At 40.6% G+C, this 17,347-nt stretch overlaps 1 protein-coding gene across 1 annotated transcript in view; it reads right to left on the bottom strand.

Moving 5' to 3' along the window:
- Nucleotides 1-2,222: 2,222 nt before the first annotated feature.
- The window catches only part of LOC125462634 (tRNA selenocysteine 1-associated protein 1), a 48,629-nt gene continuing 33,504 nt past the window's right edge, over nt 2,223-17,347 (bottom strand). Inside the window, exons 7-9 of the mRNA XM_059653773.1 lie at nt 14,202-14,388; nt 14,058-14,109; nt 2,223-2,461 (exon numbers count right to left, since the gene is read on the bottom strand). Coding sequence (XP_059509756.1) covers nt 2,325-2,461; nt 14,058-14,109; nt 14,202-14,388 — 376 coding nt within the window. The 3' untranslated portion in view covers nt 2,223-2,324. The remainder of the gene's footprint in view (nt 2,462-14,057; nt 14,110-14,201; nt 14,389-17,347) is intronic.

Raw genomic sequence — 17,347 nt, 5'->3', positions numbered from 1 at the left:
CCCCACGATGAGGCATTCCACTCCCACACATCCCAGATGTGCAAGTTCTTCAAGGACCGCAACTTACCCCCCACAGTGGTCGAGAATGCCCTTGACCGTGTCTCCTGCATTTCCCACAACACATCCCTCACACCCCACCCCCGCCACAACCGCCCAAAGAGGATCCCCCTCGTTCTCACACACCACCCCACCAACCTCCGGATACAACGCATCATTCTCTGACACTTCCGCCATCTACAATCCGACCCAACCACCCAAAAAATTTTTCCATCCCCACGCTTGTCTGCTTTCCGGAGAGATGACTCTCTCTGTGACTCCCTTGTTCGTTCCACACTGCCCTCCAACCCCACCACACTCGGCACCTTCCCCTGCAACCGCAGGAAATGCTACATTTGCCCCCACACCTCCTCCCTCACCCCTATCCCAGGCCCCAAGATGACTTTCCTTATTAAGCAGAGGTTCACCTGCACGTCTGCCAATGTGGTATACTGTATCCATTGTACCCGGTGTGGCTTCCTCTAGGAGGCTTGGGGACCACTTTGCAGAACACCTCCGCTTGGTTCACAATAAACAACTGCACCTCCCAGTCGCGAACCATTTCAACTCCCCCTCCCATTCTTTAGAAGACATGTCCATCATGGGCCTCCTGCAGTGCCACAATGATGCCATCCGAAGGTTGCAGGAACAGCAACTCATATTCCGCTTGGGAACCCTGCAGCCCAATGGCATCAATGTGGACTTCACCAGCTTCAAAATCTCCCCTTGCCCCACCGCATCCCAAAACCAGCCCAGCCTGTCTCTGCCTCCCTAACCTGTTCTTTCTCTCACCCATCCCTTCCTCCCACCCCAAGCCACACCTCCATTTCCTACCTACTAACCTCGTCCCCCCTCTTTGACCTGTCCGTCTTCCCTGGACTGACCTATCCCCTCCCTACCTCCCCACCTGTACTCTCCTCTCCACCTATCTTCTTTTCTCTCCATCTTCTGTCCACCTCCCCCTTTCTCCCTATTTATTCCAGAACGCTCACCCCATCCCCCTCTCTGATGAAGGGTCTCGGCCCGAAACGTCAGCTTTTGTGCTCCTGAGATGCTGCTTGGCCGTCTGTGTTCATCCAGCTTCACACTTTATTATCTTGGATTCTCCAGTATCTGCAGTTCCCATTATCTCTGGTACACAGCACAGACCAGGTTTCTGTACTTTAACTTTTGTTATTGTAAGTAAATACACAAAGCATAGGTAAATAATTTTGAACAACTAGCAAATAATTGGAGTTAAAAACTCCAGACCCCTTAAAAACTTCTCCATAATACGCATCTAAAAAAAAGGTAATTCCATGGTTCCTGTTTATAGGACCTGCTGAGAAAATTCTTGTGTTCATCATAACTATGCTTCTTAGTCTTTGTCCTCAGAGGCTTTCACTGGTTTTGTAGGAGGTACAGGGAGCTGGTTCATTATTATAGGAATTAAAAGTTCTGACTTGATGGGTGGGTGGGAGGGAAGAAGGAAAGGAAAGAATTCTCTTTCGGCTTAGAAGTTGGTTTTACTGTTGAGAACAGAGTGGCAATCTGATGGCTTCTTCGTGTCTTGTTCACTGGGAAGTTCTGGAGAAAAGGTCATGGTATCCAAAATTTTTTTAAAAAGTTCTCTCCAGACACTGCTAGATCTGTTGCAATTTTTGTTTGTTTCAGGACTTATTGCAGCTGCAGTTCTTTTGTTGCATTCTTTTTTGAAAAAAAATAGAAAAAATAAAGCTAAGCAATTCAGCTACCTGAGAACCAGTCATTAGCCACAGAAGATTTTTGTCATCAGATTCTTGTTGCCAACAAAAGCTGTAGCTCGTCTACAAACTAATTTGCAACTGCTGCTTGAAGCAGTGGCTACGTCAGCTACGCTCACAATGACAGTTAGTTCACGTGGTTTGATCAGAGTTTTTTGAAAAAAAAATTTCACTTTGGTTCTCAATCAAAAAAAAACACAGAAAAGCAGCTATAGCCTTTGCAATTAGAAGATTAGCGAGTGTAGCATGGAACCATTAACTAGTATGGCTGGAATACAAAGGTTTGATTTTGTCTGATGTCAGCAGTACATTAGGGAAAATGTGATTCAGACTTTTTCCTCAATGTTCAAACTTTCTTACATGAACAGCAAGTAAACACATACATAGAAATTAAATTTAGTAGGGCATGTGAAGATTAAGATCTAGTACATGAAACAAACCAAATTAAACATACTGCAATTTATTTTCAATATAATTTGCAGGAAAAAAAACAAGGTCAATCTGCTGGACGTACAATGAAAATTGAAATAGCATTTCTAAAATATTTTATACTGCAGTGGAAATCTCAGATGTGATTGTATCCAGGGGTTGCCAGTGACAATTCATTAATGAGTCATATAGTTCTTCACTTTGTTCCATGAATTGTTCATTAACTTCATCAATATCCAACTTTGGATCTGGAACTTAAAGAAAAAAAAGAGTGTCATTTCAGTCTTTTTTCATACCACACATTCACAGCCTTGCACTTAGGCGCTGGACATCAACATTCCAAAATCAACTTATGTTCTGCAGCAAGGCAGACTGCTTCCAAACAAACATTTAGTGTAAGAGAGAGAGAGAGATAATGGGAACTGCAGATGCTGGAGATTCCAAGATAATAAAATGTGAGGCTGGATGAACACAGCAGGCCAAGCAGCATCTCAGGAGCACAAAAGCTGACGTTTCGGGCCTAGACCCTTCATCTTAGTGTAGATCATTTCAGCTAATGTCTGAATTTCTACTTCTTTTTACCTAATCAATAATTGAAGTGTCATGCAAAGCAAAGCAGTTTCTCTAGCATTTTGATTGTGTTGCAGTAAAATTGTTCTGGTTTTAGAATCTTTCGTAGCTTTCTGCAGTTTTAACATACAAGCTTGGAATGCATAACAAACATGAACTACCATCAGCTACTAACCAGGAGTTACAGAATTCTCTACATTCACATTAAGAATACCACTGGAGTGTATTTCTCCAGAAATAAAAAGGAGTTAGCTTACTCAACTGATTTGAACTAAAACAGGTAATAAATTTACTATAATAAAAAACTGCAGATGCTGGAAAAAGAAGGGTCACTGAACGTGAAATGTTGACTCTGCTTTCTCTCTATAGATGCTGGTAGGCCGGAGTTTGTCCAGCAATTTCTGCCTGTGGCTTTTCTGCTTGTTGGCACCCAGGGTACATAAAAGACCAACGTGGACACCAGAAATGGTCAGCAAGCTCCGTCCTCAAGATGGCTGTTGATTCCATGGAGACCCGCAGGCTTATATTTGCTAAAAATGGATTTAAAACAAAAGTAAAAAAAAGGATAATGTGACTGAAAACAAGCAAGACTTAGTGTGAAACAAATTGCCGTGCTGCTGGCATGGTAGTCAAGAGACTGGACTTCAGTTCTTTATACCAGAACAATTCCATATAAGAAATAAAAATCAAATGTCATATATTGATATCTACACTATAAAACACTCCCAAAGAGGCAATTGTTTAAGGAAAGAACTTGGCTTTTTTTTTGGTGTCACAACTAGCATGTTAATGCAGCATATCAGGATATTTCCATTTCCACAAAACTAGATTTGTTTAAGAGTGCTAATTAAATGTTAGCCTTCCTGCTCCTCTGATGCTGCTTGGCCTGCTGTGTTCATCCAGCTCTACACCTTGTTATCTCAGATTCTTCAGCATCTGCAGTTCCCACTATCTTTGTAAAGCTGGAGTAGATTAACTGAGTAAAAGCAAAATCTTGCATGGAAGCACAAAACAATGCAAGCTCAAGGAAGAGCACCACATCCTCCGACTAATTATTTGAAACTTCAGGGTTCACCAAGTCAATTTTAGATAGTCACCTCTTGTTCCCTTTTCCTGCTGCAGGTTTTGCATTTGCCTCTTGCTTTTGGACAGTAGCTAATTTGTTATTCTTTTACAGGGTATAAGCAGCCCTTGCCTCTTTTTGCCCATCCTCAAATGCTCCTGAAGGTGGCAGCAAGCTGTCAAATGACCTGTTGCAGTGCAGGTGAGTTCCAGGGTTTTGATCAAATGACGAAGGAACACAGATTTAATTCCAAAACAGTAGTGTAGGGTTTGAAGAACTTGAAGTGATGTTCCCAAAAACCTACTCCTATCCTTTTACATGTTGATCAGATTCTGAAGGTGTTATTTCAGAAACCTTAATGAGTTGCTACAGATCATCTTTTGGTTGACATGTTGATGCCTTGTTGGGGACAGAAGACATGAGTGTATAATGTCAAAAGGTGGTAGAAGAGTGCCAATTAAGCAGACTGCTTTATTTTGACTGGTGTTCACTTTCTTGCATATTTTAGTGTTGTATTCAACCAGTTAAGAGGAGAGTATTCCATTTCGCTCCTGATGTGCTCTTCACGGACAGACAGTTGAGTATGGAGTAGAATTAATCTACAGATTTTTAAGTTAATTAATCCTATTTTCTAAAATGTTTTGGTAGCCACATTAGCTGGTCCAGTTGCCTTTCTGGTCAACGGAAATCTTCCCACCCCAACATTACGGTAAGCTAGGGAATTCAGCAACAGTAATGCCATAGGCAGATGGTTAGATTCTCTCACTCTAGCACATGTGGCACAAACGTAATGCAGCTAAGATAATGGCAAAGTGTTAATGGCACTAGGTGGGTAAATCAATAGGGCCAAGATAATGCTACTAGTGTGTAGGTTCATACATTCCAGCAGGTGCTGTGGTGCGTTAAAAAAAACCTTGGCAAAAAAGAGTTTGGAATTAACAACTAACTTCAGTAATGGGGACTGTAAAACTGTAGTTTATACAGCAACAAACATATGTTTCACTAATTACCTTCAGGAAAGTCTCCCTGGCATTTTGAGATTAGCTTACATATAGCTAACAGCAATCCAATAAAGTTATGGCATCACCACAAATTCAAAACAAACAAAGAGGAAGAAGTCAACCAGCAGTCCATCCAGCTGTATGTAGTCACGTTTACCAAAATACTTGTTTCCCCCAACCACTAAGTTAACGTTTTCTCTTGCCATCAAGCAGAGGATGTTGGTGAGAAGCAGCCGAGGAAGATTCTGGGAGAAGTCAGCTCTATTGCCGCAACTGCAAAGTGATAATGGAGAGCACTGCAGCTCAACAGGATGAAGAGCATCCAGGGGACTGTAGCGAGAAAGTACTAAAGGAAGAATTTCTTCCTTCCTACTGGTTGGATTTAAAAAGGGAGGCAAACTCTAGTGGGAGTGGCCATTTTGGAGAGAAGCAATGAGATGGAGGTGCTGTTGTTGAGGTCAAAGCACAGGCTTTGTCAAGTGTTGGGCTTGGCTGAAAAGGGAGAGCAGCATTATGCTCCAGGAAGGTAATGTCTTTATTTTTAATCCAGTAGTTACTAGAGGTGTAGTAATGGTAAAATCAGGAAGAGTATATTCCTGAAAAGATGCAGGAGATCAAGGAGAAGTCCAATGTCCCTGACAACAATGTCTGCAGGCATGTCCACCTCCAGCTTCTTTCAGACCACATGAGGAATAGAAAAGGAACCAAATAACAACAGAAATGATACAGCACAGAAGGGAGCAATTCATCCCATCTTGTCCAGGGACACTCAGATGACCTCTAATTCCATTTTCCGTCACATTGGAGCTTACAGCACTTAAGATGCTGATCTATGTACTTATTGAAAAAGAGAGTTTAGGGTCTCTGCCTCTAACTCAGACAGCAAACACCAGGCACCAGCACCTAACAAGGAAAAGCATCTTTACACACATCCTGAACGAGGGATTAAGAGGGCTAAGAGAGGACATGAGATATTGCTGGCAAACATGGTTAAGGAAAATCCCAAAGCCTTTTATTCATATACAAAGAGCAAGAGGGTAACTAGAGAAAGGGTTGGCCCACTTAAGGACGAAGAAGGAAAGTTATGCACTGATTCAGAGAAAATGGGTGACATTCTTAACAAGTACTTTGCATCGGTATTCACCGAGGAGAGGGACATGACGGATGTTGAGGTTAGGGATAGATGTTTGCTTACTCTAGATCAATGTGACATAAGGAAGGAGGAAGTGTTGGGTATCCTAAAAGACATTAAGGTGGACAAGTCCCCAGGTCCGGATGGGATCTATCCCAGGTTATTGAGGGAAGTGAGAGAGGAAATAGCTGGGGCCTTAACAGATATCTTTGCAGCATCCTTAGACACGGGTGAGGTCCCAGAGGACTGGAGACTTGCTAATGTTGTCCCTTTGTTTAAAAAGGGCAGCAAGGATAATCCAGGTAATTATCGACCGGTGAGCCTGACGTCAGTGATAGGGAAGCTACTGGAGAAGATACTGAGGGATAGGATCTATTCTCACTTGGAAAATAAATGGGCTTATCAGTGATAGGCAACATGGTTTTGTGCAGGGAAGGTCACGTCTTACCAACTTAATAGAATTCTTTGAGGATGTGACAAAGTTGATTGATGAGGGAAAGGCTGTAGATGTCATATATGTGGACTTCAGTAAGGCATTTGATAAGGTTCCCCATGGTAGGCTGATGGAGAAAGTGAAGTCACGGGGGTCCAGGGTGTGCTAGCTAGATGGATTAAAAAAAACTGGCTAGGCAACAGGAGATAGAGGATAGTATTAGAAGGGAGTTTCTCAAATTGGAGACCTGTGACCAGTGGTGTTCCACAGGGATCTGTGCTGGGACCACTGTTGTTTGTGATATATGTAAATGATCTGGAGGAGCTCTTTCATAGAATCCCTACAACAGTGTGGAAACAGGCCCCTCAGCCCAACAAGTTCACACCAACTCTCACAGCATTCCATCTGGACCCACTCCCCTACAACCCACCTAATCTACACATTCCTGAATACTACAAGCAATTGGGCATGGCCAATCCACCCAGCCTGCACATCTTTGGACAGTGGGAGGAAACTTGAGCACCCAGAGAAAACCCATGCAGACACTGGGAGAATGTCTGTGGAGTTTGCACAGTCACCCAAGGGTGGGCTCAAACCTGGGTACCTGGCGCTGTGAGGCAGCAGTGCTAACTACTGAGCCACTGTGCCACACCAGAAGTGCGGGCTCATCCAGGATTGTCTCAAGTTTTTAGGGAGTGGTAATGATTGAAGGTAGGGCAGTGGATGTTACTTGTATGGCCTTCTCTAAAGCATTTAGCAAGTTCCTTCAGGGCATGATAGTCCAGAAGATTAACTCACAGCATCCATAGGGAGTTGACAAGTTGGTATAAAATTTGCTTGATCATAAAGACGAAAGGGTAGTTGTGGAGGGGTGTTTTTCAGACTAAAGATCTGCGCCCAATTGTGATCTGCATAGTATGGTGCAGAGACCTTTGTTGTTCGTAATATGTTTTTATCTTTTGTAACTTTAATATCATTGGTTTGATTACATTTACAGATGATAAATTGGAGTTGTGGATAATGAGCGAACAAGATTGTCAAAGAATGTAGCAAGATATAGATCAGCCAGAAAACTGGGCAGAAAAATGGGAAGTGAAACTTAATTTGAACGAAAGAGGTGATGCATTTTGGGAGGTCAAATACAAGAGGGAATCATATTGTAAATGGACTGTTAGGTACACTGGTGTACAGATGGATCTTAGGGTGCAAGTCTATGACTCCCCTCACGTGGCAACCAGAGTTGACAAAAGGCAGCATACTTACCCTGAATGGTTGGAGCAGTGAGTGCAAAAGTTATCCAGTCATGTTGTAGCTATAATCAAAAACTCTAGGCCATTTTTGGAGCATCATGTGCATTTCTAGTTGTCACACTATAGGAAGGACGTCAAAGTATTGGGGTATTGGATAGGGTGTAAAACAGGTTGACTAGGATGTGGTCTGGATCAGAGTATAGTAACTATAAAGACAGGTTGGACAAACCTTGGACTGCTTTCACTACAGAAAAGTTGAGGAGTATTTGATAGAAGTATATAAAAGAGAGACATGGTGGACAGGAGTAGTCTTTTTCACAGGGAGGAAGTATTAAATGAGGGGGCATAGGTTTAAGGTTGAGGGGGGGAAAAAAAAAAGGAGAGTTTAAAAGGAAAATGTGCCAGGCAAGTTTGATTTCACAGAATCCTCACAGTGTGGAAACAGGCCCCTCGGCCCAACAAGTCAAACACTGAACCTCTGAGCATCCCACCTCGACCCATCTCCCTCAGTCTACACATCCCTGAACACTACAGGCACTATAGCATGGCCACTCCAACTAACGTGTACATCTGTTGACTGTGGGAGGCAACCACACACATGCAAAAGAAAACAAGAGGCTGTAGGTGCCTGCAATGTAGTGCCAAGGGAAGTAGAAGCAGATACAATGAAAACATTTAAGAGATAATTAGACAGGCACATCAACAGGTGAGGTGAGGAATAGATGGATATGGACCACATGTAGGCAGATTGAATTATTTTAGAATGGCATAACAATCATTGCAGACAGGATGGTCTGAAGGGCCTGTTCTTTGGATGGCAAAGGACCATCATACAACTTGATAGCAAAAACTGTTAGAATACATTTCTTATGGCTCTTTGGCACTAATTGCACATCAAAGCCTGTACAAACTATAGAAGAAATATTTTGTATGTGTATGCCAATCATTTATTGATAAGTTTACAGGAGTGGACCATGTGACAGGGAAGATCAGCACAAGACCTTTTGTCAAAGGCCAACAACCAAACATTTAGCACAAGACTGATGCATGTGTCAGAAGGGTCTGGTGAGTGGAGGGAAGTCAGGAAATAAAATTGGCTGAAATGTACAGAATTTCAATCTTCTGTATTGAAGGGAAGAGAAGTGGAATCCAGGAAATTTTGTAAGCTCAGAATGACCCCAATGTTGAACTCAGCTCAAAAAACAAACAGTCAGGAACTTGTGGAAGGAGTCTGGTGGCAGAAGTAATAGGTAGAAGAGGAGGCTGTATAGGGTTGGAGATCCATTGGGGATCAATGAAGAGCAAGAAAAAAAAACAAACCAACCACAGGTGAGGAGTACCAAAAGTAGTAGGAACCATTATGATAGTTTTAATAGCTACCAGCTATTTAGATGGTAAATTCATGAAGGAAGTAAAACAAATATTATATAGTTGGAAAGTTTGGCTCATAAGGAAGGTGCTAGATCAGCACAAGCAAGCTTGGAGGGCTGAAGGGCCAGTTCCTGTGCCATACTTCTCGTTAGTTAGACAATTATACTTCAAGGTCTGTTAAACTTTTGGGAGTAGAAGTTTTGTTTTAGAAAAGGGAAACACCCATATCTCAGAGGTGGGGTGGGGGAGGTCAGTGTTACTTTGGAGCAGATCAATTCCATGAAATCCTTGAATACAGATGCATTCAGAGTGGTAAAATATAACAAAACCAGGTTACTGGAATAGGATATCGATGGAGGGTTAGTCCCGGACTGGAGATTTGGGATAAAAACTCTGAAGAGGACTTGGAAGCAGAGTTTAAAACTCAGTTGTGTGATAACACCAGGAATGAGTCGATTAGCGTTTTCCACACAAGGATTTGGGTTCCAGTTACCTTGGCTTTATGGGGGGTTAGAATAAACAAGTTCCCAAAAAAAAAAAATCCTTTGTACAGCATCTTTTTCCTCTGATGTTTTGCTACGATTTAATTTATTGTTAAAGAATCTGTAATATCGTCTTCTGTCTCTAAGACTGAAGCACACACTGTTAAAAGCAAGACATCAGTGTAGGATCTGACTTATCCAGTAATAATGAAATTGGTAGTGTTATAATCACAGCTGATGTCTCACTTAATTGTACATAAGATTAGCCTCAAAGTGATCCACTGTAATAACTTAGTGGGGCATCATGTTGATGATTCTGAAATTTCAAATACATATTGCATGGAGAACACATCACATGCATTCACTGTAAGCAGCTATAATTACATTTTATTTGCACATTCCCAGAAGAGGAGGGGGAAAAAAATGCAAAATAACAATGCTCAGCTATTAAAGTATTACATCCCCTCTCGGTTCAGTCCAAAAAAAAGGGCATTTTTAAATTTAAAAAAAAACCCAACCTCAATTGTACCTGAAATTTAGCATGATGTTGACTCCCAGTATTGGACTGGGGTGGTCGAGTTTAAAAATAACATATCAGGTTTATTTGAAATCACAAACTTTTGGAGTGCAGACTTTTCATTAGTTTTGCCCTGAAGGGACAGTGCTCCAAAAAGCTTGTCGTCATTTCAAATAAACCTGTTGGACTATAACCCTGGTGTGGCATTACTTTTGACCATGCATTTTAAACAGGTTGGTTTGTATGTTTGCTTTCACTTAAATGAATGTATAATATTAGATGTCCAAAATCATCACAGTAAAGATAGAGAATGGCCGAGGTAAGCTATAGATTCTTAATATCTGCAATGTTAAAACTGAACTTCAACTGTTTAATATGTGTGTGTGGAGGGGGGGGGGGGGGGTGGGGGGGTCTGACAGATTGATTTGTCTTTAAGATCTTGACTCACTTGACTCCACATGTGGATTCTGTGAAACCAGCAGTTTCCAGTTTGTGAATTTTGCTTGAACTGAAGGAGAAAGATCATGGGCAATTTCTCATGCTCCCTTTTAACAGATTTCCTCTTTTACCAGAAAGATCTGCAGGATACTAGTGTTTCTCCAGTTTTTGTTCAATCACTTTAGAAGTTTAACCAGTTCTGTTCATTATGTTGTGTGATTTTTCACTATACCCTTGTTACTAATATTGCATTCAAAGTTTCATGCCTCATCCTGACACCAACTTTCTTTTCTCCTTCTTTGTCACTGATGTCAGACTTAAGCAAGTTAAACCACAGCACCTTCAAAATCCATGACCACTTATCACCAGCTCCAAGTCACTCACCATTCCCCCCCCCCCCCAATAGCATTGTGGGTCAACCTACAGCAGGAGGAATGCAGCTCACCACCACCTTCTCAAGGGCAACCATGGATGGGCAAGAAATGGTGGTCAGCCAGCAATGCCCACATCCACAAAAAAAAGAGAAAAAGAGTGTAATTGCTTACTTTTGTGTTTAATCAGACATAAGCTGCACAGTATTCTATCCTGTGTCAAAGTATGGAGATTAGTATCTAGTTTGTCACCTAGCAAAGGCTTCTCTTCAAATGTGTATGAAAAATATCTTCCTGCATCATCATTCCAAAATGGAGAGTGATATTAGGGTATGTAATTCTATTCTCAAATACTCAAATGCTTTGCTAATCTGTAAGCCATTGTCAGACATCAGCATCTTTGACAACCCATCAACCACAAACACATTTTTTCTACGCTTCCAACAAAAAAAAAACATGCTTATACTCACTGTTTTCAAACAAGTGACACTTTTTTGCGAATAAGCAACATGCACATTCAAGAACTTTCAGACTCCCGAACTAAGAGTCTATGACTTAGGAGAAAGTCAGTGGATCTTTCAAGCCTGGTCCACTAGAAGATCCTGGTCGATTGGGTTAGTCTCAGCTCCACTCTCGTCATGCCCCATAACTCATCTACCAAAAAAATCTAACAGCATCAATTAAATGCAAGACACAGCCTCCCACTTTCTAGGGAAGCAATGCAACACTGTAAAGACCCATGGGAAGAGGCTTTTAAGTGTCTGAGAAAAATAGCAAGATCTCTTAAAAACAGCTCCCAATTTCATCTCCCTATAGAGAGGAGATCACAATATCCACCATATTTTGTCCCCTCAAGATGTATTTAAATAAGATCACACTTCATTCTGAATTCCTAATGGATATAGGCCAAACCTTTCACAAGCCTTTCAGCCAAAAATTAAAAAGAAAATGAACCCTCAAATTGGTTCTAATTTAAAAACATCATGAACATGGTCATCATTGGCTGGGTTAGCATTTATCATCTATCCCAGGTTGCCTTTGGGAAGATGGGAGATGCCTTCTTGAAGCACTGATATCTATTTGGTGTAAATTAACTTGTAAATGCTGTTTGGGAGCAATTGCCAGCATTTTGACAGTGACAGTTAAAGAACAGCAATACATTTCAAAGTCAGGATGGCGTCTGGCTCGGAAGAGAATCTCCTTGTTCTTGTCCTTCTAGAGATTGTAGTGGCTGTGGGTTAGGAAGGTACAACCTTAGGAACCTTGGTGAACTCCTGCAGTACATGAGCTGCTTTATTCTAGATGGTGATGAACGTTGTTGAAGCTGCACTCCTCACTTGAGTTTTTTTACATTACGAACAGGCTTTGGAAGTCATGTCGCTGCAAAGTGCCACATTTTGGTCCAATTCATTCTCTGGTCACTTGTTAACCCCCCTGAATGTGGATCCTAACATTGGTGTCAAGGGACAATGGTTACATTTTCCCAGACGGTCAATGCCTAGCACTTGTGTAGTGCAAATGTAGGCCCAAACCAGACTATTGTCCAGGTCTTGCTGCTATTGAGCACAGACTGCTTTGCTCATGAGTGATGCTGGACATCGTGCAATAATCAGACATCTCCACCTCTGACCATTTGATGAAGCAAAGGTCATTGAAGCAGCTGAAGATAAGTGGATCTTTTTCCAAACTAGCTTCAAATTTACTTTTGCTCATGTAGGACCTACCCCTACCTCTATCTTGCAAATATTCAGAGGCTGTGTTTCAGCTTTGGGCGAAAGAAGGGATTCAAAGATCCCTGACTTAAACACCTGACTCTTGATTCCAGATTCACCCGGAAGAAATATCCTTAACATGATTCAGGTTGCTAGGCCAACAACATGAATGCTGAGTCACATGGAGCCTGGACCAGGTAGGGACAGATTTCCTTCCCTGAACCACATTAGTAAAGCAGATCATTACGTGGTCACTTTAGCCTGGCTTTGAATTTAAATTCAATCAAATGTATCAGCCCAAGTTGGATTTGAACCCACATCACCAGTTAGTCTGGATCACTAAGCATTAAAATTACGTGCCTGTCAAAAAGGTGCTTTGCACTTAAGTGGCCTTATTCAAACCATTACTTACTTTCCTAAACTCCAAAGTTCTCCCAGCTTTTCCCTCAAGGTAACCTACCCATTCTAGGTACTAATCTGGAAAAGCTTCTCAACTGCTTCCAAAACCTTTACACCTCTTCCAAAAAAAGGAAAGGGACTGATGCTCCAGACTTGGTCTCACTAGAATCCTGTATAACTAAAACAGGACTTCTGCTTTTAAAAAAAAAAATTTATTCGTTTTCTTAATTTCCTACACTGTTTCCTTTTGCGATTCAAACCACTCTGTAATCTCATACCAGTTAGTGTCTTTATATTCTCCCTGCCAAAATAGATAATTTTATATTTTCTCCACAAAATACTGTTTGCAAGGATATTGCTCACTCACCTACTCCTTTGTTGCTCCATTAGATCTTCTTAAAAGCTTACTTTCCTACTCATGTCATCAGAATTAGCAATAATACCAAATGTGTCCATTCACCCAAGTCATTTGTATGAACAGTGGAGGCCCCAAATTGATTACATCAAGCTAATTAGAAGTGTGAGATAACAAGGTATAGAGCTGGATGAACACAGCAGGCCAAGCAGCATCAGAGGAGCAGGAAAGCTGACATTTTGGGTCTAGACCCTTCTTCAGAAAATTTTCTGTTAGCTTTCCTGCTCCTATGATGCTTCTTGGCCTGCTGTGTTCATCCAGGTCTACACCTTGTTTGGTCAGATTCTCCAGCATCTGCAGTTCTTACTATCTCTGAATTAAAAATAGGATGTGTTTATAATCAAAGAGGAAAATTGGTTAGCTTACTTCCTTCATTCACTGTAGGAAGTCTAATGATCACAAAACATGGAATTTAAATATTGTCTCTTGCATGCCTGTTAATGGTCTCGCATCAGCAGTAGTCAGAAGTCCAAAAACATTCACCACTAATATCCACATCACTATGTATCAACTCAAATTACATACCAGGATCCAGCTTAGAAGTGACTCTTTACAATTATTGCACAAGCTGTAAATAAATACAACACATACCTACATTTAAGTCCAATTGTTATCAATGAGAAGTATTTTTAAACTCCACGGAGGACCCCACAGTGTGGTACAAATAAACAGAATAGTACAAAACATTGTTTTTACCTTCTACAGGCTCCTCTTCAGCTTCACCGGCAATTGGGGAATTCTGCTGAAACTGAAAGACATTTTTCAGTAAAGTCAAGCAAATGTGTCAAAATTAAAAAGAAAAGAGAAAAAACAATGTACAAAGTCAGGCAAAAACTTTACCTCAGACAATGGTGCCATTTCTGTGATTAGGGATTGAGTCACTGATGGTGTTTCAGTACTGCCATATTGCGGGTACCCATAGTTGTAGCTGCCATATGGATCATAAGCCCATTGAGTGTAAAACTGTTCATAGTACTGTGTATAGTTGTAAGTGGCAGCTGGTTGGTATTCTAGCTTGGTTTTTGCACTGAAATTACACATTATATCCAAATTAAGTCATATCCTTTAACTGTAGTCCAGACAAGTGACAAAAGGAACAATCATTTATTTTGCAGCATATGACTACGGTTTTCCAAAATCCAGGTTAGAATCTCAGCCTTGTACTTCAACAGGCTAAAGATAGGAACACTATTCTGGAGAAGAAATAACATTCACATGCCATTTTTTAAACACCAGGCATTCAAATATTGTAACTCACCTTTGCCAGTGCCAGTACCAGTACCAGTACATATTGTGAGAGGTTTCTACAAGCTCTGCCTGATCACAACAGAAAGCCATGCTTAACTCTTTAAGTGACTAATAAGACACACATTCACCAGTTAAATAGGAAAAAAAAAGCTGATCAGCTGGAATGCCTTATCTTTTATTGAATCTTGATCAATTCACTGACAGCTACTTTTATCAACTACAGCTGTGAATTATTTGTAATGTGTGGATTGTTAATCTAATTTAGGAATTATAATAAACTAATCAAAATAGTTGGAATTGTTTAAAAGGAATATTTGCACGATGCCAATGTTAATGATGTAATGTTGATTCTTAGATATTAAGAGATGATCAAAATCAGGATAAAATATCTTTGACAACTTTATCTCAAAAACACAAACTTAGTGGGGAAATACATAGCAGATGCAGTATTGCATATACAAATGTGAATTCAACTATTACAATAGAAAAAAAACTGAATGGCAGAGTATTATGTGTTGTTATTATTAGTTAAACAGTGATAGATTGACAAATATTAATGCACAAGGGAATCTGGGCAAACTTAAACACAAATTACTGAAAGCAAGCGTTCATGTTAGGAATGCTAATGGTATTTTGGCCTTTATTGCATGAAGATTTGAGTACAGGAGCAGGAATGTTTTCCTGCAGCTGCATAGGGTATGGCAGTGACTACATCTGTAGTTTTGGTCTCCTTACCTAGAAAGGATATACTTCAGAATCAGTACAGGCAAAGTTCAAAAGACTAATTCCTGGTATGACAGAATTATTGTATGAGAAGAGATTGAATTGACTAGAAAAAGTGTCACTGGATTCGAAACATTAATTTTGCCTTCCATCCACTGATGCTACTAAACTCTCCAGTTTCTCCAGAAATTTCTATTTTTATTTCAGACTTCCAGCATCTCATAGTACAGCGTGGAAACAGGCCCTTTGGTCCAACAAGCCCACACTAACCCTCAGAGCATCCCATGCAGACCCATCTCCCTATAACCCACCTAATCTACACATCCCTGAACACTGGGCAATTTTTCACTGCCAATCCACCTAGCCTGCACATTTTTGGACTGTGGGAGGGAACTGGAGCACCCGGAGGAAACCCATGCAGTCACGAGGAGAATGTGCAAACTCCACACAGACAGATACCTGAGGCTGGAATCGAACCCGGGCCCCTGGTGCTGTGAGGTAGCAGTGCTAACCACTGAGATACCATGCTGCCCTAAGGATTCTACAGGCTCCTCTTCACCTTCTTCAGTAATTGTGGAATTCTGCTGAAACTGAAAAGTATTTTCCAGTAAAGTCAAGCAGATAACCAACACGTCAAAATTCAAAAGAAAGAAGGAAAGAAAGAAAAGAGAAGACAAAGTCAGGCACAAACTTTACCTCAGACAGTTATGCCATCTGTAGTTCTTTGTTTTACTTGGGTTGACTAGGGCTATATTCACAAGTTTAGAAGAATGCAGGGGTATCTCAGTGAAATATGTAAAATTTTGAATGGACTGAACAGACTGGTTATAGGGATTATGTTTTGCCTATCTCAAACAAGGGATATGGCATCAGGATACAGCATTGGCCATATTGGACAGAATGGAAGTTTCTTCACTATGAGGATGATGAATCTTTGAAATTCTCTTCTCGACATCTGTGGAGGCCTAGTCACTTCAGAAAGAAATACATACTAAAGGCTCAAACTGCAATAGTCAGTTTAGAAAGTACGAGTAAGTAAACCTGTTCTGTCATTCACCAAGATCATGTCTGCTGTTCTATTTCCATGCCATTCTCTTACTCTTTCCCTATACCCCTTAAAAAAGCAAGAAAGGATTATTTTCACACCACTAATGTCTAAACTGTAAATTCTTAAGTGTATACTGGGGTCAGGGCAAAGGTGATGATATTTTCTATTTGGTTAGCAACTCATTAAATCCTCATTTGTAAAAGAAATTGTTTGCGATTTTGTGCTGGTAAAGAAGCCAGTCAGCATTTACACTCATTATTACACTGAAATTGACAAGAAGTCTGGATTTGATTTTAACTCTCTAGAAAGCTAAGTTGAAAATGAAAGAAATTAAGTCCAATTAGCTTCAAAGTTGTTGTGAATACTTCTATTTGGTTGTCTACCAGTTTGTTGACATTACAACCGCTGCACATCAAACATTTGATGTCAGATTTAAACTACATTAGAGAATAGAGAAATCTCTGTCTTAGATTGCTAAATATTTGCAGACAACCTTCTTCAAGATCTGTCGCTGTCGTCCTTGCTTTGTTGTTAAATGCTAAATCCTGGTCATCATACTGATCACAAACAGAGTAGGTAGAATTATGAAGTAGGAAGTTTTTAAAACTGTAACACTTACTTCTCCAAATTCTTAAATGGGTTTGCAAAATCTTTCTAGTCAGACACAAACAACTCATCTTTCATTACAAACTGCTATTAACCTGTTAATTTGATTAAGAAGACAATTCTTGATGAAATGAAATTTCTCACCTGTCTGACTTGGATATCTCTGTGGAACAGTGCTTAAGCCTGCTCTGCTATTTAATTATCTTTTCAAAATAAACACACCTTAATTCCAAAATGTGCTTGAGAAATTGAGTGAGTCTGGTAGCATTTGTGGGGAAATAAACAGTTTTGAATCTGGGACGACTCTGAAGAAGTCAGATCAGACTTGAAACGTTAATTCTGTTTCTCTCTCCATGGTTGC

This window comes from Stegostoma tigrinum, chromosome 2 (genome assembly GCF_030684315.1).
Source record: "Stegostoma tigrinum isolate sSteTig4 chromosome 2, sSteTig4.hap1, whole genome shotgun sequence".
Taxonomy (NCBI): domain Eukaryota; kingdom Metazoa; phylum Chordata; class Chondrichthyes; order Orectolobiformes; family Stegostomatidae; genus Stegostoma; species Stegostoma tigrinum.
The sequence above is the reverse complement of the archived record's forward strand: the minus strand, read 5'-3'. Positions and strand labels throughout refer to the sequence as shown.